At 41.0% G+C, this 24,116-nt stretch overlaps 2 protein-coding genes across 2 annotated transcripts; both read left to right on the top strand.

The window, feature by feature from the left end:
• Positions 1 to 681: 681 nt before the first annotated feature.
• Positions 682 to 15,556, top strand: LOC139462690 (A disintegrin and metalloproteinase with thrombospondin motifs adt-1-like). Its single transcript, XM_071244518.1, has 15 exons — positions 682 to 802; positions 1,282 to 1,464; positions 2,131 to 2,322; positions 2,802 to 2,984; positions 3,651 to 3,842; positions 4,321 to 4,503; positions 5,170 to 5,361; positions 5,840 to 6,022; positions 6,688 to 6,879; positions 7,358 to 7,540; positions 8,208 to 8,399; positions 9,469 to 9,651; positions 10,904 to 11,101; positions 12,921 to 13,032; positions 14,100 to 15,556. The coding sequence occupies exons 1-15, from the start codon at positions 682 to 684 to the stop codon at positions 14,305 to 14,307; spliced, it is 2,697 nt and encodes an 898-aa protein (XP_071100619.1). The 3' UTR covers positions 14,308 to 15,556.
• A 3,454-nt stretch (positions 15,557 to 19,010) lies between these two features.
• On the top strand, positions 19,011 to 23,625 carry LOC139462689 (beta-1,3-galactosyl-O-glycosyl-glycoprotein beta-1,6-N-acetylglucosaminyltransferase-like). Its single transcript, XM_071244517.1, has 3 exons — positions 19,011 to 19,414; positions 21,462 to 21,688; positions 23,330 to 23,625. The coding sequence occupies exons 1-3, from the start codon at positions 19,011 to 19,013 to the stop codon at positions 23,623 to 23,625; spliced, it is 927 nt and encodes a 308-aa protein (XP_071100618.1).
• Positions 23,626 to 24,116: the final 491 nt, after the last annotated feature.

Below are 24,116 nucleotides of genomic sequence, written 5' to 3'. Positions count from 1 at the left end.
GTAGCAACCCTACCCAGAGAAGTAACTCATTTCATGTACACTCTGAGTGCTATATGTCCACCATCGGATTATAGAAACGCCTCTCCTCTTTGACTGAAGCAGCTCTGACAAAGCGAGTTTCTATGTAAAGGTTGTTTGCATTATTAGTGTGTCTCCAAGTTAACAAAGTAATACGAGTGGAATATCAAATCCGCCTCCAATGCACTTGCTCGTATGACACATGTTCCCAAAATAAGATATTAAAAAACATGTCCATTTTATGCTGTAAATCAATCGCCAACTGTTTTCATGAAACTACATTTTGAAATACCTGGACTATTCTGATAACATTATGTATCAATTTCTAAAGGCATCAGATAGATCATCACTTTGCTAAATTTGACGCACACTGTACAGGTGAGCCATGGGCAGCACCAAAACGAATGGCAGTGACTAAACAACACTGGTTTCTTTATCTACTTGCAAAACAGAAACATTCCTGATTTCCCAATCCTCAGCAAATAGTCGGATGAACATAACATCAGCATTTGCTACACAATTGTCACATTTGTTATTGATGATATATGGATTGCTAGCATTTCACTGTGTTGACCATGCTGATACTTTGCAGTTAATGGAGGACTGTCAAACTGGACATCGTGGTCAATCGTACCCTGCCCTGTCACATGTGGAGTAGATGCCATGACAAATCAGAGCAGACGTAGGGATTGTAACAACCCCGCTCCGGAAGCTGGTGGCAAGAACTGCACAGGTCCACTGATGGAAACCAGTCAGACACACTGCAATGTCCCTGCATGTAGTGGTATGTGGAGGCCATTGTTTTTCATACAGTTTATACTTCTGTAGTGTACATGTACAACTTTCAGTTAAATTATTGGAGGACGAAACTTTGCCTTTCTGGTCATATGTCGAACCACAAAGATCAGATGACATCTTAAGAGTTGTATGATCACACACAATCTTATGCACTCTCATATGTTTGTTGAATATGTGTCTGTTACAACTTGCAGCAGTTAAAATACGCATAACTTCTGGACGTGTAGAGCGACTGTCGTAAAGATACCAGGAGTATTTAAACTAAATAAAGCAAGAGTAAGACAAATCTTAAGAAGAAATTCACATTCCTTATATTGATCATATATATTATGTATGTCAGACCAAGCCTTTTGTACTGACTTTCTAATGTTTATTCATCGGTGTAGAAATACTGGAAATGTTGTCAAGAGAAATATAAAAGCATTGCACAAAACAATGAAACGATTCGCTTTTTCCAACCACTAGGCGACGACAATGTGACCGAGTGGAGCCAGTGGAGTTCTGTGGCGTGCACAGCCACCTGTGGTGAAGGCCAAGAGGGAAGCGTGGAAAGAAGCAGAAGTTGTGTTATGCCAGCCAATAATACCAGCTGTACAGCCGCACTAACAGAAACCCAAATGGAAAACTGCGGCCTCCCTAAATGCCCAGGTAAATGTGTAGCCATGTATAAATGTAACACTTTCATGTACTGCAGTATATAAATTGTAGCAACCCTACCCAGAGAAGTAACTCATTTCATGTACACTCTGAGTGCTATATGTCCACCATCGGATTATAGAAACGCCTCTCCACTTTGACTGAAGCAGCTCTGACAAAGCGAGTTTCTATGTAAAGGTTGTTTGCATTATTAGTGTGTCTCCAAGTTAACAAAGTAATATGAGTGGAATATCAAATCCGCCTCCAATGCACTTGCTCGTATGACACATGTTCCCAAAATAAGATATTAAAAAACATGTCCATTTTATGCTGTAAATCAATCGCCAACTGTTTTCATGAAACTACATTTTGAAATACCTGGACTATTCTGATAACATTATGTATCAATTTCTAAAGGCATCAGATAGATCGTCACTTTGCTAAATTTGACGCACACTGTACAGGTGAGACATGGGCAGCACCAAAACGAATGGCAGTGACTAAACAACACTGGTTTCTTTTTCTACGTGCAAAACAGAAACATTCCTGATTTCCCAATCCGCAGCAAATAGTCGGATGAACATAACATCAGCATTTGCTACACAATTGTCACATTTGTTATTGATGATATATGGATTGGTAGCATATCACTGTGTTGACCATGCGGATACTTCGCAGTTAATGGAGGACTGTCAAACTGGACATCGTGGTCAATCGTACCCTGCCCTGTCACATGTGGAGTAGATGCCATGACAAATCAGAGCAGACGTAGGGATTGTAACAACCCCGCTCCGGAAGCTGGTGGCAAGAACTGCACAGGTCCACTGATGGAAACCAGTCAGACACACTGCAATGTCCCTGCATGTAGTGGTATGTGGAGGCCATTGTTTTTCATACAGTTTATACTTCTGTAGTGTACATGTACAACTTTCAGTTAAATTATTGGAGGACGAAACTTTGCCTTTCTGGTCATATGTCGAACCACAAAGATCAGATGACATCTTAAGAGTTGTATGATCACACACAATCTTATGCACTCTCATATGTTTGTTGAATATGTGTCTGTTACAACTTGCAGCAGTTAAAATACGCATAACTTCTGGACGTGTAGAGCGACTGTCGTAAAGATACCAGGAGTATTTAAACTAAATAAAGCAAGAGTATGACAAACCTTAAGAAGAAATTCACATTCCTTATATTGATCATATATATTATGTATGTCAGACCAAGCCTTTTGTACTGACTTTCTAATGTTTATTCACCGGTGTAGAAATACTGGAAATGTTGTCAAGAGAAATATAAAAGCATTGCACAAAACAATGAAACGATTCGCTTTTTCCAACCACTAGGCGACGACAATGTGACCGAGTGGAGCCAATGGAGTTCTGTGGCGTGCACAGCCACCTGTGGTGAAGGCCAAGAGGGAAGCGTGGAAAGAAGCAGAAGTTGTGTTATGCCAGCCAATAATACCAGCTGTACAGCCGCACTAACAGAAACCCAAATGGAAAACTGCGGCCTCCCTAAATGCCCAGGTAAATGTGTAGCCATGTATAAATGTAACACTTTTATGTACTGCAGTATATAAAATGTAGCAACCCTACCCAGAGAAGTAACTCATTTCATGTACACTCTGAGTGCTATATGTCCACCATCGGATTATAGAAACGCCTCTCCTCTTTGACTGAAGCAGCTCTGACAAAGCGAGTTTCTATGTAAAGGTTGTTTGCATTATTAGTGTGTCTCCAAGTTAACAAAGTAATACGAGTGGAATATCAAATCCGCCTCCAATGCACTTGCTCGTATGACACATGTTCCCAAAATAAGATATTAAAAACCATGTCCTTTTTATGCTGTAAATCAATCGCCAACTGTTTTCATGCAACTACATTTTGAAATACCTGGACTCTTCTGATAACATTATGTGTCAATTTCTAAAGGCATCAGATAGATCGTCACTTTGCTAAATTTGACGCACACTGTACAGGTGAGACATGGGCAGCACCAAAACGAATGGCAGTGACTAAACAACACTGGTTTCATTTTCTACGTGCAAAACAGAAACATTCCTGATTTCCCAATCCGCAGCAAATAGTCGGATGAACATAACATCAGCATTTGCTACACAATTGTCACATTTGTTATTGATGATATATGGATTGGTAGCATATCACTGTGTTGACCATGCTGATACTTCGCAGTTAATGGAGGGCTGTCAAACTGGACATCGTGGTCAATCGTACCCTGCCCTGTCACATGTGGAGTAGATGCCATGACAAATCAGAGCAGACGTAGGGATTGTAACAACCCCGCTCCGGAAGCTGGTGGCAAGAACTGCACAGGTCCACTGATGGAAACCAGTCAGACACACTGCAATGTCCCTGCATGTAGTGGTATGTGAAGGCCATTTTTTTCATACAGTTTATACTTCTGTAGTGTACATGTACAAATTTCAGTTAAATTATTGGAGGACGAAACTTTGCCTTTCTGGTCATATGTCGAACCACAAAGATCAGATGACATCTTAAGAGTTGTATGATCACACACAATCGTATGCACCCTCATATGTTTGTTGAATATGTGTCTGTTACAACTTGCAGCAGTTAAAATACGCATAACTTCTGGACGTGTAGAGCGACTGTCGTAAAGATACCAGGAGTATTTAAACTAAATAAAGCAAGAGTATGACAAACCTTAAGAAGAAATTCACATTCCTTATATTGATCATATATATTATGTATGTCAGACCAAGCCTTTTGTACTGACTTTCTAATGTTTATTCATCGGTGTAGAAATACTGGAAATGTTGTCAAGAGAAATATAAAAGCATTGCACAAAACAATGAAACGATTCGCTCTTTCCAACCACTAGGCGACGACAATGTGACCGAGTGGAGCCAATGGAGTTCTGTGGCGTGCACAGCCACCTGTGGTGAAGGCCAAGAGGGAAGCGTGGAAAGAAGCAGAAGTTGTGTTATGCCAGCCAATAATACCAGCTGTACAGCCGCACTAACAGAAACCCAAATGGAAAACTGCGGCCTCCCTAAATGCCCAGGTAAATGTGTAGCCATGTATAAATGTAACACTTTTATGTACTGCAGTATATAAAATGTAGCAACCCTACCCAGAGAAGTAACTCATTTCATGTACACTCTGAGTGCTATATGTCCACCATCGGATTATAGAAACGCCTCTCCTCTTTGACTGAAGCAGCTCTGACAAAGCGAGTTTCTATGTAAAGGTTGTTTGCATTATTAGTGTGTCTCCAAGTTAACAAAGTAATACGAGTGGAATATCAAATCCGCCTCCAATGCACTTGCTCGTATGACACATGTTCCCAAAATAAGATATTAAAAACCATGTCCTTTTTATGCTGTAAATCAATCGCCAACTGTTTTCATGCAACTACATTTTGAAATACCTGGACTCTTCTGATAACATTATGTGTCAATTTCTAAAGGCATCAGATAGATCGTCACTTTGCTAAATTTGACGCACACTGTACAGGTGAGAAATGGGCAGCACCAAAACGAATGGCAGTGACTAAACAACACTGGTTTCTTTTTCTACTTGCAAAACAGAAACATTCCTGATTACCCAATCCGCAGCAAATAGTCGGATGAACATAACATCAGCATTTGCTACACAATTGTCACATTTGTTATTGATGATATATGGATTGGTAGCTTATCACTGTGTTGACCATGCTGATACTTCGCAGTTAATGGAGGGCTGTCAAACTGGACATCGTGGTCAATCGTACCCTGTCCTGTCACATGTGGAGTAGATGCCATGACAAATCAGAGCAGACGTAGGGATTGTAACAACCCCGCTCCGGAAGCTGGTGGCAAGAACTGCACAGGTCCACTGATGGAAACCAGTCAAACACACTGCAATGTCCCTGCATGTAGTGGTATGTGGAGGCCATTTTTTTCATACAATTTATACTTCTGTAGTGTACATGTACAACTTTCAGTTAAATTATTGGAGGACGAAACTTTGCCTTTCTGGTCATATGTCGAACCACAAAGATCAGATGACATCTTAAGAGTTGTATGATCACACACAATCTTATGCACTCTCATATGTTTGTTGAATATGTGTCTGTTACAACTTGTAGCAGTTAAAATATGCATAACTTTTGGACGTGTAGAGCGACTGTCGTAAAGATACCAGGAGTATTTAAACTAAATAAAGCAAGAGTATGACAAACCTTAAGAAGAAATTCACATTCCTTATATTGATCATATATATTATGTATGTCAGACCAAGCCTTTTGTACTGACTTTCTAATGTTTATTCATCGGTGTAGAAATACTGGAAATGTTGTCAAGAGAAATATAAAAGCATTGCACAAAACAATGAAACGATTCGCTCTTTCCAACCACTAGGCGACGACAATGTGACCGAGTGGAGCCAATGGAGTTCTGTGGCGTGCACAGCCACCTGTGGTGAAGGCCAAGAGGGAAGCGTGGAAAGAAGCAGAAGTTGTGTTATGCCAGCCAATAATACCAGCTGTACAGCCGCACTAACAGAAACCCAAATGGAAAACTGCGGCCTCCCTAAATGCCCAGGTAAATGTGTAGCCATGATAAATGTAACACTTTCATGTACTGCAGTATATAAAATGTAGCAACCCTACCCAGAGAAGTAACTCATTTCATGTACACTCTGAGTGCTATATGTCCACCATCGGATTATAGAAACGCCTCTCCTCTTTGACTGAAGCAGCTCTGACAAAGCGAGTTTCTATGTAAAGGTTGTTTGCATTATTAGTGTGTCTCCAAGTTAACAAAGTAATACGAGTGGAATATCAAATCCGCCTCCAATGCACTTGCTCGTATGACACATGTTCCCAAAATAAGATATTAAAAACCATGTCCATTTTATGCTGTAAATCAATCGCCAACTGTTTTCATGAAACTACATTTTGAAATACCTGGACTATTCTGATAACATTATGTGTCAATTTCTAAAGGCATCAGATAGATCGTCACTTTGCTAAATTTGACGCACCCTGTACAGGTGAGACATGGGCAACACCAAAACGAATGGCAGTGACTAAACAACACTGGTTTCTTTTTCTACGTGCAAAACAGAAACATTCCTGATTTCCCAATCCGCAGCAAATAGTCGGATGAACATGACATCAGCATTTGCTACACAATTGTCACATTTGTTATTGATGATATATGGATTGGTAGCATATCACTGTGTTGACCATGCTGATACTTCGCAGTTAATGGAGGGCTGTCAAACTGGACATCGTGGTCAATCGTACCCTGCCCTGTCACATGTGGAGTAGATGCCATGACAAATCAGAGCAGACGTAGGGATTGTAACAACCCAGCTCCGGAAGCTGGTGGCAAGAACTGCACAGGTCCACTGATGGAAACCAGTCAGACACACTGCAATGTCCCTGCATGTAGTGGTATGTGAAGGCCATTTTTTTCCTACAGTTTATACTTCTGTAGTGTACATGTACAACTTTCAGTTAAATTATTGGAGGACGAAACTTTGCCTTTCTGGTCATATGTCGAACCACAAAGATCAGATGACATCTTAAGAGTTGTATGATCACACACAATCTTATGCACTCTCATATGTTTGTTGAATATGTGTCTGTTACAACTTGCAGTAGTTAAAATACGCATAACTTTTGGACGTGTAGAGCGACTGTCGTAAAGATACCAGGAGTATTTAAACTAAATAAAGCAAGAGTATGACAAACCTTAAGAAGAAATTCACATTCCTTATATTGATCATATATATTATGTATGTCAGACCAAGCCTTTTGTACTGACTTTCTAATGTTTATTCATTGGTGTAGAAATACTGGAAATGTTGTCAAGAGAAATATAAAAGCATTGCACAAAACAATGAAACGATTCGCTTTTTCCAACCACTAGGCGACGACAATGTGACCGAGTGGAGCCAATGGAGTTCTGTGGCGTGCACAGCCACCTGTGGTGAAGGCCAAGAGGGAAGCGTGGAAAGAAGCAGAAGTTGTGTTATGCCAGCCAATAATACCAGCTGTACAGCCGCACTAACAGAAACCCAAATGGAAAACTGCGGCCTCCCTAAATGCCCAGGTAAATGTGTAGCCATGTATAAATGTAACACTTTCATGTACTGCAGTATATAAAATGTAGCAACTCTACCCAGAGAAGAAACTCATTTCATGTACATTGTGTGTGCTATATGTCCACCATCGGATTATAGAAACGCCTCTCCTCTTTGACTGAAGCAGCTCTGACAAAGCGAATTTGTATGTAAAAGTTGTTTGCATTAATAGTGCTTCTACAAGTTAACAAAGTAATATGAGTGGAATATCAAATCCGCCTCCGATACACTTGCTCGTATGACACATGTTCTCAAAATAAAATATTAAAAACCATGTCCATTTTATGCTGTAAATCAATCGCCAACTGTTTTCATGAAACTACATTTTGAAATACCTGGACTATTCTGATAACATTATGTATCAATTTCTAAAGGCATCAGATAGATCGTCACTTTGCTAAATGTGACGCACCCTGTACAGGTGAGACATGGGCAGCACCAAAACGAATGGCAGTGACTAAACAACACTGGTTTCTTTTTCTATGTGCAAAACAAAAAACATTCCTGATTTCCCAATCCGCAGCAAATAGTCGGATGAACATAACATCAGCATTTGCTACACATTTGTTATATGTATTATTGATAATATATGGATTGGTAGCATATCACTGTGTTGACCATGTTGATACTTCGCAGTTGATGGAGGGCTGTCAAACTGGACATCGTGGTCAATCGTACCCTGCCCTGTCACATGTGGACTAGATGCCATGAGAAATCAGAGCAGACGTAGGGATTGTAACAACCCAGCTCCGGAAGCTGGTGGCAAGAACTGCACAGGTGCACTGATGGAAACCAGTCAGACACACTGCAATGTCCCTGCATGTAGTGGTATGTGAAGGCGAATTTGCCATACAGTTCTGTAGTGTACATATACAACTTTCAGTTATCAATTATCGGAGGACGAAACTTTGCCTTTCTGGAGCAGACGTAGGGATTGCAACAACCCTGTTCGAAATGAAGGAGGCCAGAACTGTGTAGGCGCATTAACGGAAAGCAGTCAGACATTCTGCAATTTCCCTCCATGTGTTGATATGTCATGTGGATATGGCAAAGCGATGATAATTTTAGACAGATCATTGGTTGAAACAATAGTGTGGTGTTGGAGTAGGAGTAAGACGTCACGCTTTGTGTTCTAATAGTTTTGTCAGATTGGAAACGGTGCGTGGTTTGTCTCTTGTCAAAATGCGCGATGCTATATAATTGTTACATATAGTTTCACACCTCCTTACTCACTCTTTACTCAAGAGCAGGGCATGCTTACCCTTTTCGTGAACACCCGGTGTCATCACCAATTGTTATGTAACCAGGAGAGCAGGGCATTTTTCTACAGTTCATGGCGGTTGGTCAAAGTGGACGGCCTGGTCGGTTGTTCCCTGCTCAAGAACATGCGGAATTTCTGCCAAAACAAGTCTGAGTAGACGCAGGACATGCACAAACCCTTCTCCAATGTATGGCGGAGACAATTGTACAGAACTATTATCTGAAACCCAGCAAACTTTCTGTGAGATCCCGCTGTGCATCGGTATGTGATTGCAATGTTCAGCGTTAACACAACTTAAATTACTCACATTGTATCGTCACAATTCGTTATTGCGAGTGAGTGCCTGAGTGTGATTTTACGCAACGTTTAGCAATATGTCTGCAATGTCAAAAAGAGGACTCTATAAATTGGCTTCATGTTTTGTACAAGTTGGGAATAAAACCCAGACCTTCAACATTACCAGGGTTTTGGTTCCAAATAATGCTATTACAAATAATAAAAAAAAAATTCTTTAAAAGAAAGAATGTATTTTAGGAGCTTCCTTGTAATTCTTTTTGGAACATGCACTCACTCACTCACTCACTCGCTCCCTCACCCATTCATCCACTCACTCACTCACTTTGATTTACATTGTAGGCGATGACAACGTAACTGAGTGGTCATCGTGGAGCAATATTTCCTGCCCCACCACTTGCGGACGAGGAACAAGGGGAGTCGTTACAAGGACCAGAGATTGCCTCGAACCAGCAAATGGTACAACATGCTCAGCACCACTTGAAGACAAACGTTCTCGGGACTGCAGTTTTACTGAATGTCCAGGTTAGCAAAACGTCTCACCGCGGAAATGTTCTTACACCATCGGCCACGATTTTTTTAATATTATTTTCAATGAACTCAGCGAATATTGCGTGAATTACGTGTGTCGACTATAAATCGACCTCACTGGGTGAAAAAGCTCCCTGCTATTCCATGACTAGCATCAGAGTGGATTTTCATAAGATTTATTGGTTGTAAGGTGTGATCATGATTTGGCTGATGTTCTGTCATCCTTCCTTGACGGCGTGGATCATAGTCCCCGCAACCAACCACTGTTGTCACTACAGAGGCTTGATACTTTTCGGGCATACGCGATAAAGCTAGCCTGTCACCTTGATTTGGATCTAAATCCAACGTGGTCAGGTCTTAACGGCCTCGATGAAATTGATGAGCACGGGCTGGCGCTGACACATCTAGAAACATAAACTGTGTTAATCTGGGATTTGAACCCACGATCATAGTTTTCTGGCACAACTAAGAAAACACAGCGGATTAAGACGCCTCCGACGACTGGGCCACCGTGCCCCTTCCCATTTGGGGCTTCTTTTTATTCCAGAATATGCCCGCGTCTCAAATGCATGCTTTCATGTCGAGCAATATTCCAGTAGTTCTAGCTCCAGCTTTGGTGTTTACATTTCGCATCTTTTGAGACTTTTATTTTAAATAAACTAAGATTTTAAAGAGCGACATACGACTCTTGCACATATGTTGTTTGATCAAGGTTACATAGCCTAAGTAAAGCGTTTCAAAAAGTTGTATAGTAGACATGTATGGGATGTTTCCAAATTTGACGCATCAGTGACAAAAATAATGTCCGATGCAATTCCCTATTTTGACTTGTGACTTTCTGGGGGAACAATTGAATGGCCTTTACCCGTGTTTGTGACGGGTGCCACCGGTGGAGCAGGATACGCTCACCTGAACACCTGGTATCATTACTATTATTTGATAGTGATTCATAAACACACGGTCATGATATAGTCGGAATTGTACAATCGACTCTGCTGTAAGCAGGGATTTCTATTGGATATAGAAAGGGTTATGTCGACATATTTACGCTTCATACAATGAAAACAACATGAATAATTATGTTAACCTTTGTCGATGAGTATTTAATTCATGTAAAGTTTAATCAATTTTATCTAGAATCCTCTCCACGTGTGGAAGTAAGGAATAACAAATGGTGTCTGACAGTCACTCTTCTATAAATATTTGACGTAGTTGATTATTAAGATAAATATGAATCCATGTTCAGTGGACGGAAGACCTGGTCTGTGGTCGGAGTGGATAGACCCTCCCTGTCCTGCCACATGCGGAGCAGTAACAACGAAACATCTGGTGCGGAAACGAAACTGCTCAGACCCAGAACCTGCCTATGGTGGGCGGAACTGTACAGATCCACTCTTGGAGACAAAGATCGGAACATGTGGTGGAGTTGATTGCGAAGACCCACGTGAGTAGCAGCGCATCTGGCTGGTCGAGTTTGCCGACAAGATGACTGATCGTTTTTTCTAGTCAATTATACTCTTCCTAAATTGAAACGCACAGGTGATATGATTTGTACAATTGTGGCAAAGTAGATATCAATAGTATTGAATTTCACAAGTGCTACCATGCCATTTGATACACCATTTGATAACTTTTCGCTCAACTTTCCGCGAACACCTAGCTACATCACTGTTTGATAGGGATTCATAAACACATGTCCATGATACAGTCGGAATCGTGGAATCGACTCGACAGTAAAGATTTCTTGCGGACATGGAAATGGTTTTGCCCTTTTTAGTTTAAAACGTTGGCTTGCCTCGTCACAAACCGCAAACAAAACTCTAAGCAGTACGCACGAGCCGGTGAGATGATGACTTGTAAAATTGAGGAATCCGTTTCAATGTATCTAAAACTATTTCCTCTGTTCGAATTTCGTTAAGCAATGAAACGTCACTGTTTCCATCGTCAACTAGTTCCAGTTATACGCCTTCAGAGGGACATTTTCCAGAGCAAGATAGTTCAAGGCTTGTCATGCACGTGTGACAATGGACGTTCTATGAAAAATGTACTTCAGTGGCCGTTCAGGCCAATCGAACATTTGTGAGACGACGTTGTTGGAGTGCATAACCGTTACATCAAACGCTTCACGGGGCGTTGGGGTAGCTTAGTGGTTACAGTGGTCTCCCGTCACGCCGAAGACCCGAGTTCGATTCCCCACATTGGTACATGTGTGAAGCCCATTTCTGGTGTCCTCCGCCGTGATATTGGTGGAATATTGCTGAAAACGGCGTAAAACCTCCTTTACTCATTCAAACACTTTAGCAGTTTGAGGAGGTACTGCTTGATGGATGGCCAAGAGTACTACAGTCTCGAATGCAGACACTTATTCAATCCATGTGCTACAGGCGATTGGTGGTCACAACAGATACTGACGGTAGCGCCGTCGTACCGGCAGTTTAAAGGTGTATTTGTCCGTTTGTTTGGTCAATCGTCACACCATGCCTTTGCCATGCTCCGTGTATAAATTGATGTTCATATCATATGTCCGATCTAGTACTTTACTTAAGAATTGACTTTCACTTGCGATGACGTTCATACAATGTTTGGCCCTCACTCTGTGAAGGTTCATATTCCAATGAACTCACACAAAGTGAAAGTTAATTCTTATAACTTTTTATAACAATTTCTTACCTCATAGATTGCTGTAGATTGTCACTATCAGCAGTAACCGATGTCTAGTGGCTCTACGACTTATTTCACTTGTTGTCTTGTTGTCTGTTTTTTGTACATTGTTATATTGTGCTGACAAACAAAGGATCATTATCAAGGCGAACCTTGGATTCGAATCCAGTATCACGTGATCCTACCACGACCAAGGGGGGCAAATGTGGAGAGCGATTTATAGCGCCTTAGTAGACTTGGCCACCCTTGCACCGCTATCCCTGAACGTTGCAGCAAACGCATAGCGGTAAAGCGGAATGAGTGAGTGAGTGAGTGAGTATGGTTTTACGCCGCTTTTAGCAATATTCCAGCAATATCACGGCTGGGGACACCAGAAATGGGCTTCATACATTGTACCCATGTCGGGAATCGAACGCGGGTCTTCTGCGTGACGAGCGAACGCTTTAACCACTAGGCTACCCGACCGCCCCAAAAAGCGGAATGAAGATGGAAAATATGCTGATAGCTATCGACCCTAACCACACCTTACCATGAGCATAACCCTACATACACATTACATTCAATCTAGACTTGACGGTAGCATTCTATCATCTATATTTCAGCTATCCCACCAACTCTGAGCTATCTCGCTATCGGCATTAGCAGCACAGTGGGGGCAGGGTTAATCGCCGCTATTGCCGCCATAGCCTCTGTCATCTACTGTCGCAAGAAAGGGTAAGTTCATGTATTTTTAACGCTTGTGCGTCAATGATAAGTGAGTGCGTCAACGAGTTGAAGCCAATGGCCAGAGGTATGGTGTTGACAAACCAATGATTATATACAGGGAGAAGTAGGGATTCGAACCTTGTATGTCAATAAACATATATACAATATAATGATAAACCTTGATAGTTAATACATTATTTTTAGTGATTATTATTGGCTTTTTCGTATGATGTGACAAAAAAATCTCAATTCTCAAATTCTCAGCTGTACGAGCTAACAGTTTCAATATACAACCTTTGTATACGGTTGCGAACCTTAAGTATTTGTTTTTATATTATATATAATGCGGGTAGACTATATACTATTCATCAACATAAACGTCCCTCTTGATGAGTCGTTACAAAATGCTGAGTGAGTGAGTGAGTGAGTGAGTATGGTTTTACGCCGCTTTTAGCAATATTCCAGCAATATCACGGCGAGGGGACACCAGAAATGGGCATCACACATCGTACCCATGTCGGGAATCGAACCCGGGTCTCCGGCGTGACGACCGAACGCTTTAACCACTAGGCTACCCGACCGCCCGCAATATGCTGAGGGCAAGGTTAAGATCACGCATGAAATTTTGTTTCTGGTGGCTGCAATTTTGAAATTAAAGCATCCCGACATCACAGACCCGTGAAGATCCGGGTAGGAATAGGTCTTCAGCAACCGGTGCTTGCCGTAAAAGGCAAATATGCTTGTCGTAAAAGGCGACGAAAGGGATCAGGTTGTCAGGCTCGCTGACTTGGTTGATGCATGTCATCGTATCCCAATTGCGTGGATCGATGCTCATGATATTAATCACTGGATTGTCTGGCCCAGAATCGATTATTTACAGGCCGCCGTCATATAGCTAGAATATTGCTAAGTGCGGCGTTAAACAACAAACCATCCAACCCGACATCACAGTAATCATGGGTCATTTTAAGACTTTTATAACAGCTCTGCTAAAATTATATTTGTCTCAAAATTTAGATCGGGTCGTATGATTGCATTTTACTGCACGGCGTACAAACACCAATCTATATTTTCAGAGCGTCAGTGAAAGACCTTCCAACTTCTGAACCGCCTGACAATGAGTCAAGCATTTGGTCGGACAATGATCTCAACACTACATACAGCAGTTTAGTGAGTGTGGACCTTCAACCGTTGGATACAAGGGGTTATGGAGAATACCCTGATGTGTTACAAAACAAGGAAGGACCGTTCTCAGTCCACGACATGTCTGCAATACAGTACTAGGCCGTCTTCAGAACATATACTAACTCTAATATAGGAGACATTGGAGAACACCGTCCAGTTGGCTAGTCTTCATGGTGCCTTATCTTATAATATGATGCTAATATCATAAAAATGGTATTTTGCTATGATAACTTTACAAGGTCTGAACATGCTGTGTCATGCATCCATTGTATCAATCAGTCATAGCTCAGGATATTCTTTTACCTTGTGCAATGTCACCCGGAGATATACTTTGTGTCATCAGTTGTATGTATGTTTACTTTAACTAGATAATGTTGATATTGTATGATATAGATGTGTTCATATTAGTTTTGGATGATTACCGAATGATATTGAGAAGCTATGATATTGAATGACCTTTAATTTCATAAATGTTTCTTGATGTACGGTAAAGCTATTTATATTTTTGTTTAACTAATAAATCAGGTATCAGACTCGTTTGGTATACATAAGATGCTAGTTTCTATCGCAAACTATACCAGAACGTTGCTATTGTACTTGAAGTGCTTGGTGTAGGAATAACTTAGTTTGAATTTTAGATGTATCCAATGTGAGTCACTAAAGCCTTGGCTTCTATATTGACCTGAAACGTTTCTCATTTCCACGTTATAGCATCATGTCTAATTACAGATTAAACATATTATTGGACAATGTCTATTCAAGTAGTATAGCAAATCAACATGTTGTTGAAAAATGTGTTTAATCTATTTATTTCTGAACATATAATATGTAGGTTTGTGTTATAAATGACATATCTCGCATCTATATGTCATCATTGAGATGTCTTCCCTTAATTTCAATGAAAGCTTGACACAACTATACCAAACATAGAATTATACATAATATCATAACCGTTGATAATGACTTAAGACTCATGTAAACGGCCGGGGAAAAAGTATACACCCATGTTTGAGGGTGTCTGAAAATGAAGCAAACACGAAAACGGTTATTCAATGGTGATGTATTTGATACGGGTATCATAGTTGTGTTTTGGACGTTGGGTTTGCAATGTTTCAGAGACTGTTTTTAGCCTAGTAACGTTTTGATAAAGTATATAATGTGTTGGTCCAATACCAATCTGGAGATTGCGTAACTATACTTTCTTTTGAAGGATGTTTTTTTTAATATATTTACGTCGTATAGACATATAATGCTAAATAATGCATGCGTTAATATTACCTTTAAAACTACGATTTATTGCAGCCGACTTATGTTTGATAAATGTATTTTGTACGATGAATAAAATGTTGCGCCCATGTCCTTTTTGTTTTAAATAGCATCTGGAATGTATTAATATTACATCGGGAAAATATACGTGAATAATTACGCAACGAGTTGACAAATCGTTTAACTATGCCCGTTTGCGATGAGACGGAACCCAATCGCAAAAATGCCCACGAGAGGGGCACGAGTCGCTATTCGGCTTAATAAGTCACGAATGTGGCAACCTCTCCTCGTTCAACAGGACTAAGAGGTAAACGTGAAAGTCATATTAACTTACACAATCTATTGTGTATATTATCAACGTACGTGCTTTTAACGTCAAATTACTTGCGTGTAAATCGCCATGTGTGTCAACTGTACAAAAATATCATATTTTTCTCTTGTTAGACGTAACGTAATTAAACATGATTTCCTAACATTACAGCATACATGTAGACTTTTAAATAATCAGACATGATATCTAAAAATTGAATCATTATATAAACAGTTATAAGTTTGGAAATTGGACTTTGCAGAAAATGAGTCCCAATATTTGATGCCATGCATATCTGTAATGAATAGGAATTGAAGCTTATGAATTGTTTTTGTATAGTTCTGAGATAATGTAGTTTTGATTAAAATAAAAAGTCATATGTTATTTTTCTCCCGTAAGGTCCCTTATCTCATGGTTGATCACATATACAGATGGATGGAAAGAATGAGTTCTACACCTTGTTCCCATATGGGGAAATCGAACCCGGCCCATCGGCATGGTCCTGTATATTTTCAAATTTTGAAAAAACAACTTGCGCTTCCAACAGATGGAACTGAACCACTGTTGCAGCTGACATGTGTAACCTCATTCACTCATCAACTGCTCTTGTAGTGTGTTTGTTTGTTGTTTAACAGAAATACTCTATCCATATGACGGCGGTCTGTAAGTAGTCGTGTCTGGACCAGATATTCCAGGGATTGCAAGACATCATCAGACATCGATTTCGGATACAATGCCATGCATCAACCAAAGCAAGTCAGCGAGCCTGATCATCCGATCCAATTGGTCGCCTCTGACGACAAGCATGGATTGCTGAAGACAATTCTTATTCTAGTTTTCATGAGGCGTTCTTATATTGATTTGTTTAAAACATTGACGGTGCTTAAGTCTGTGTACGAATACCATACCCTGTCAGTACGTAAAAGACATATTATTTTCTTTTACAAATGGAATTATTCAGCTAATCTGGATCTATTGATTAACGTGATGGCAAAAGACAAGGTAGTTAACGCCGCTTTTAGAAAGGGAATACACGAAGATTTATTCCCAGAAAAAAAAGTTAAAAGTTAAAGTTATATTCATAAAAACCAAAGTAAAATTGAGCCAAGATCAGGGATTCCTTAAGATCCGGGGTTAAATAGGTCTTTATGCTTTTCGTAAGAGGCGACTAACGACATGTTATGTTATTGCGTCGATCGATGCTCATGATATCAATCACTGGATTGACTGGTCCAGATTCGATTATTTACAGACGGCCGTCTTATAGCTGGAATATTGCTGAGTTCGTCGTTAAACAACAAACGACCAAAAACAAACTTTCTTGACTGGAAAACAAACAAATGGGGACACCAAGTTGGTCTTAATAGATGTGGGGATTCAAACACTGGTCTTAGACTTGATAAGCCAACGCTTTAACCACTGGGCTAACCAACCTTGCCCTGGGGTTGCCGTGAACACGTGGAACTAATGCTATGGTTTATTGTTTGGCATCGATTGCGCGTGACGTTTTTAGATGCACCTTTACTGTTCAAAGTTTAACCATAAGCTGCTTCTGTTGTGTGTAATCAGAAGTATGAATGTGTAAACACTTCGTCGTTTAGTATTGATTTGATTTCACACTACCGCGTACATTGTGTCGCTTCTACAATGTATTTTAAGCGATATACGGATTCTATAAGGCATGCATAGGATTGGGGTTGGAGACATATTCTCATTCTGAACATTCAGCATTGTGTAACTTATTCGGAAAGTAGGTAGGTGCAGTTATTGTTTTTCATTGTACCGAAATATAGATGTCGTAATATTAAAAAAATCACTGAAAATAAGTTTCGGACAGATGCATTACGCGTCCTGGTTGACTGCGCGTCAACGTGCACTGTGAACATTTTTCACCGCTCATGTTATCAGAGGGTGGCCCAGACGTCAAAGGCGCCGCTTCCCTTAGGCGAGCTGATGTGTTCGAATCCAATATTCGTGTGACTATATGTCTACGTCTATAAAAGAAATACTGTTCAAAGCCGCGTTAAACCAAACTGACTCCTCTAATAATAAACAGAAATATATGTAATAATCTGCAGGTATCTGTATAATGGGAATACGCTCTACTACTATTTTTAGTTAATGTTGCCTGAATGTCTACATGTATCGTGTGTTACTTTCAATATCTTGTAGGTTGAAAAGAATATTAATTTTATTTACAGTTACATATACATGTTTGTTTGTTGTTTAACGCCGCACTCAGCAATGTTCCAGCTATATGACGGCGGTGTGTAAATAATCGAGCCTGAACCAGACAATCCAGTGATTGACATCATGAGCAATGATCTACGGAATTGGGGTACGATCACATGCATGCGGGCCTGACTACACGATCCTTTCAGTCGCCCCTTACAACAAGCATAGTCGCCGTTTACGGCAAGCACTGGTTGCTGAAGACCTATTCTTACCCGGATCTTCACAGGTGGCATATACATGTATATCGCTTCCATGACATGTGTACATCAATTTCATGGCCAACAAATAGCCAGTGTCAGCAATGTGATCAATCTGTTAAAAAATGTTTTTTAATGTTGTAACGCACCATTTTCCTGCCATATGACGGCGGCCCGTAAACAATAAAGTATGGAAGACAAACCAGTGATTGATATTATAAGCAGCCATTCGCTTAATCACTCAATCAACCAAGTCACGCAGTTTGATCATCCAACCCATGAAGTCATTTCCAAGGACAATCACAGGATGCTTTTGACGTTTTCTAATCCGAATCCCTCAAGGATATAACATGTATTAAACATTAATAAAAACACGTTTCAAATATGTATTTCCAGAAATGGCCAGGATGTTCGTACGGCGAATGAAACTACTGATGATACAGACAGCCATAGTGACGACAATCGTCTTCACACTACCGGTGTTCTTTGTCCTAGATAACATCCACGCCACATCGCCCACTGAGGAAATAATTACTCATAAGTCACAATCGCGTATGGAGACCAGTTCATGTCTGCATAAGAAGAATTGTTCGAGAACACCACATGGACTTTACCCTTCATCAGAAGAAGACGTTTCTTGCAACAAAATAATCTTAGGTGACAAACATGAACTTGTAAAAGCTGAATATTTGATGTCAAAATCTCTGAAATCCACACTCATGGATGAAATGTATCCTTTGAAGACACAGGCATGTCATGAATATAGGCAAAAGGCGGGCTATATCAATCACACAATGACCAAAGACGAAGAGGATTTCCCTATTGCATTTAGCATGATGGTGTACAAACATATTGAGCAGGTGGAGAGATTACTACGCATGGTATGGCGACCGAACAACGTATACTGTATAGCCATTGACGCCAAGACAAGAAAAGAGTTCGTAGAGGCGGTTTTATCTATAGCCAAGTGTTTTGATAATGTATTTGTTCACCCAGTGCAGGTTGATGTGCAATGGGGGACCTTCTCGGTCCTGGAGCCAGATGTGCTCTGCATGGACCTGCTATGGAAGCAGAACAGAAAATGGCGATACTTCATTAATTTGACGGGGCAGGAATTTCCCCTGAAAACCAACTACGAACTTGTTCAGATTCTGAAAGTGTACAATGGTGCCAATGATATAAAGGGAACGTTCAGAGAGTGAGTAAATATACCAATCTATATCAGTTGTACATAAATGGCTGTCATAGATCCAAAGCCCTGATTTCGGGGTACGCGGCAAGATCCGTCGATAGGGAACATTACCCGGCTTGTATGGGCAAGTCATGATATGAGTGCGCTTGATTGCAACAGTTTATCGTTCGGGGGTTTTAAACAATATTTCTGCGTTTTGAAACACTAAGATTTTCTTTTTTAAAATACAATATAGAATTCGGCGTCATGCTAAAGTTTCGCTTCACGTTCAAGGCTCTCTTGTATTGTATATCAAATAATACACTGCGATTTTACCAGCTGATCGTTCATATACATCAAATTGCTACATGCTGAACACGAAGCTTCAGTTCTTAAAATTTCGAGCACCTTCGCTCGGACATATAAGACTCATTTGAATGTCAATCGGGAAAATAACGTGTAACAAAGAACTGCACGATTCTTTATCAGTATATACAGTACTATTGCAAAAAATAATAATGACGATATTGTTCTCGTAAGTACAGTCACGAGTTTTCGAGCATAGCCTGGTCTAGAGCATCTCCCTGGAGAGCGGAAGGTCGGTGGTTCGATCCCCGGTCGCGGCATACCAAAACCAGTAAGAGATACCACTCTGCCCGTCGGTCTGCATTTAGGGTATAAAACAAGGGCTGGTCGGTGTGTCGGTAAACTAGGTTGGTAGGTTTGTTGGGTTGTTGTTTAACGCCGCACTCAGAAATATTCCAGCAATATGACCGCGGTCTGTAATTAATCGAGTCTGGACCAGACAATCCAGCGATTAATATCATGAGCATCGCAATTGGGATCGATGACATGTAACAACCAAGTCAGCGAGCCTGACCACCCGATCCCGTCAGTTGCCGTTTACGACAAGCATAGCCGGAGTGGGGTTTCCATGTTAAAATTCGCGTCTCACGAATAGCTTGGGCCAGGGATCAGTGTAAATCTTGAGGCACGAGCAGTCGAAGCCGCACTGTATTATCGGCAAATAACTGCACGACACGTAACCCAAATGACAAACGTCCACTGGAGCAATGCATTCAGGCAAAACTCATGGTTCGTGAAGGTGAAAATGAGAAGGAAGCGTTGGTAAAATCTCACTTTGTAGTTAGAATCTTGAACATTGTTTGTGTCTGTTGTTTAACGTCGCATTCAGCAATATTCAAGCTGTAAGACGACAGTCTGTAAATAAGCAAGTCTTGAGGTAATCGTATCTCTGTGCTGTTCCATAGTATTTTCCTAATAGATTCCCGATTGGAAACATATACCGCACCACCAACCCTGCTATAATTTACATGAATCGTAATCTTACAAAAACTGCAACACAATTCCTAACACACATTTCAAATATGTCTACTTATATTTTCGATCAACTTTCCATTTACTCATCAGGTTGGATACATCGAAAGGGTGTGGAATTTTGGCCGCCATCGCTCAGCGCAATGGCGGATAAAAACTCGTCATCGGTCGTTTACAGCTCGATCAGTAAATACATGGTTTCACGATCTCAGCTATATGTTTTTCTTGTTCGTTTGTTGTTGCACGCCGCACTCAGCAATATGCCAGCTATATGACGGAAGTCTGTAAATAATCAAGTCTGGCCCAGACAAGCCAGCGGTTGAAATCATGCAATTGGGATACGATGACATGCATCAACCAAGTCAGTGAGCCTGACCAACCCATACCGTTAGTCGCCTCTTACGACAAGAACAGTCGACTTTGACGGCAAGCATGTGTTGCTGAAAACCTATTCTAACCCGGATCTTCCTAAGCTATATGTATTCGTATTTGAAGACAAGTGTCGAATGAAATGAATCATGTTGCATTTGTTGTAGCGATGCAAGCACTTTGCAAGCATATAAAGTGCGATTCAGATTTGGATCGGATGTATCGTAATATTAAGAACATGTTTTAGGTCATCCCTTAGCTCTGTGTAGCGACAAGAGAATGTCAAAATCGTTTATGGTGATCAACTAACATGCTGTTCAATGAGGCAATAAATGAAACTTGATCACACGCACCTTGTGTATTGAAGGGCCAATATGGATCGGTGGGCGAGTGCAGGAGTACCTCCGGCTGGTTTGAAGCCACGGAAAGGCGCTGTCCATATCGTCGCATCCCGTGGCTACGTCGACTACGTCTTACACAACGACACTGCGATGTTGTTGTTGCAGTGGGTGAAGAAGGTCCAGATCCCAGACGAGGCTTTCTTCTCAATGCTCAACTACAATCCACATCTGGAAGTACCGGGATCCTACACAGGTAGGATGTATGTTGTTTGTTTTGTTTGGTTTGGTTTGTTACGCCGAACTCTGCAATATTCAAGCTACATGCAGGTGGAGGCGGCCAGGACATAATTCAATCTGAACCAGATAATCCACTGACTGAACGACCAACGTCGTCGGGTTACGATGACACACAGTTAACCAAGACACCTGGTGAAACCACCCGATCAAAATCGTCTGTTTTCAACCATTATGGGTGGCTTTGGGCTTTTTGCTCACCCAGAAAATGAGTGAATGATGTTCTAGGCCGCAATCATCAATGGTCCATCAATTTCACGTTGATCTGTATAGTATTATTATCGCGTCTAAGGCAGCAGGAGCAAAGGCATACGCCGTCGAGATACGATGATAATCAGCCGCGTAAACTATCATCAAGCTTTTGATCCGTGTTTGGGAACTTGATTATACCTTAATAACAGAAGAGGGACGATTACAATCAAGCCGTTTGGTATTGACCGGTGGGAATGTCTGACTTTTGTACTTACCTCGTTTTGACTTTGGGTGATTCCTTAGTCAGTGAATTGTGTACAGTACACTACGGTTATAACGAACTCAAGAGACTACTAATTTTAGTTCGTTATAACCGTGGTTCTTTATAAGCATATATACAGCATAACTACAGCAAATAGTCGGGACCAAAAAAGTAAGTTCGTTATATCCGTCAGTTCGTTATAAGCGTGTTCGTTATAACCGTAGTTTACTGTATGTAAATCTTGACCGACGATACGTCACAAGGTAATGATGCTGTATTATTACATAATAATAACTTGTACGGCTATGTACTGCGGCCGCTTGACAATAGAATTCACCGAGTGCGATGAGTTTGATACTGTTAGATTTGCTTGTAGATATACTCTACGTTATGGAAACTTAATCCATATTTTCATTCCATATATTTTTAGTTAATAATTATATCAGAAAAAAACTCTTATATTTAAAGAAAATATTGGAACAATAATGAGTGTATTTTACACTGGTATTAACCCACGAACTATTCTTTGAAATTCTCCAGCACTTTTGTTTTGATTCTAACGCTGGTCGACCTAGATGAGTAATAGTCTGTCCTGGAAGACCGGGTCACACCACAGTGAATACGTTATGTGATATCAGAGTGAGTGAGTGAGTTTGGTTTAAAGCCGATTTTAACAGTATTCCAGTTATATCACGGCGTGTCAGCTTAATGTGGGAGGAAAGCCCGAAGTGATGCAGGTCTCAGACGTTTACCACTTCGGTGAAACCCACGAGCACGGGTATGGTGCTGACAAACCTAGAAACATAATCGGGGCGAACCGGGATTCGAACCCACAATCATAGGTTTCTGGCGTGCCCAAGGGTCGCAACTCTGCACAGCGAATCGCGGCGCCTCATGCGACTGGGCCACCCGTGCCCCCTGTGATATCAGAAGTGATAACGAAATCTTGTTTAAAGTGCCTTAAACACTAGCACCCTACCACGGAGGTGGTTCTCGACGTTCGAGTTGTGACATGACAAGCAAGTGACGTCACATAAAACAATATAATTCATGATGGTCTTAGAAGCTGGCCAACCGAGTAATATGGTTTGTTAAAAGACGGCAAGTTAGATCCTTTAACGAGTTGTAATAATCTTTATTTCCCAGGTGACGTGGATGACGACAAGCGTATGTTCCTAGGACGTTACAAACTGTGGTACCCTCAAGACACCTGTTCTGGCAGGATTGCCAGGAATATATGCATAATGGAGGTTCGGGACCTGTCAAATCTTGTCAAGGCCCCGGAGCTGTTCGTCAACAAGTTCTTCTACGATCACCACCCCCTGGCGTACGACTGTCTGGAGAAGTGGTACCACAACAAGGTGGATCTGGAGAAGAGTGGGAATCTGGAGTTTGATGCAACCCTGTATAGAAACAGATATATTACTCGTGATCACTTTTAGAGTGTGTGTGAATGAGTTTAAATCAACTTTGAACAGTATCTCAGTTGGATCACAGCGTGTAATCCGATCGAACTGGAATTCGGGGCGATGGGGTAGCCTTATGGTTAAAGCGTTCGAAGTCCGGGGTTCGAATCACCACATTGGTACAATGTGTGAAGCCCATTTCTGGTGTCCAAAGCTGAAATATTGCTAAAAGCGGTGTTAAACCAAAACTGAATCCCTCACTCGAACTGGACTTCAAACCCTCAGGTTTGAGGAGCGCCTAAGGGACTTCTAACAGGTGTCCAAGTTCCCCGTGCAGAGTTGCGTCTCTTGGACGTGCCAGAAACCTGCGATTGTGGGTTCGAATCCCATATATATTCTGATTCTTGGTTTGTCAGCGCCATACCCTTTGGTTTTTGCTGGTATGTGTTTTAATTTCAGATCCACTTAAGTTTCCACATCCACGCCATAATTTAACGGAATCATTGTTCAAAGCGGTGTTTAAATTC

This window comes from Haliotis cracherodii, unplaced genomic scaffold (assembly GCF_022045235.1).
Source record: "Haliotis cracherodii isolate W230 unplaced genomic scaffold, xgHalCrac1.p SCAF_15, whole genome shotgun sequence".
Classification (NCBI taxonomy): domain Eukaryota; kingdom Metazoa; phylum Mollusca; class Gastropoda; order Lepetellida; family Haliotidae; genus Haliotis; species Haliotis cracherodii.
Note: the sequence above shows the minus strand (reverse complement) of the source record. Positions and strands in the feature narration are given on the sequence as shown.

Excerpts from the sequence above, each read along its gene's own strand:
- LOC139462690 (XM_071244518.1), top strand. The coding sequence starts at position 682 with ATGACAAATCAGAGCAGACGTAGGGATTGTAACAACCCCGCTCCGGAA. Across the intron at positions 8,400-9,468 it reads CAATGTCCCTGCATGTAGTG|GCGATGACAACGTAACTGAG; the intron begins GTATGTGAAGGC and ends TTTACATTGTAG. Across the intron at positions 11,102-12,920 it reads AGTTGATTGCGAAGACCCAC|CTATCCCACCAACTCTGAGC; the intron begins GTGAGTAGCAGC and ends TCTATATTTCAG.
- LOC139462689 (XM_071244517.1), top strand. The coding sequence starts at position 19,011 with ATGACCAAAGACGAAGAGGATTTCCCTATTGCATTTAGCATGATGGTG. Across the intron at positions 19,415-21,461 it reads ATAAAGGGAACGTTCAGAGA|GGCCAATATGGATCGGTGGG; the intron begins GTGAGTAAATAT and ends TGTGTATTGAAG. Across the intron at positions 21,689-23,329 it reads AGTACCGGGATCCTACACAG|GTGACGTGGATGACGACAAG; the intron begins GTAGGATGTATG and ends TTTATTTCCCAG.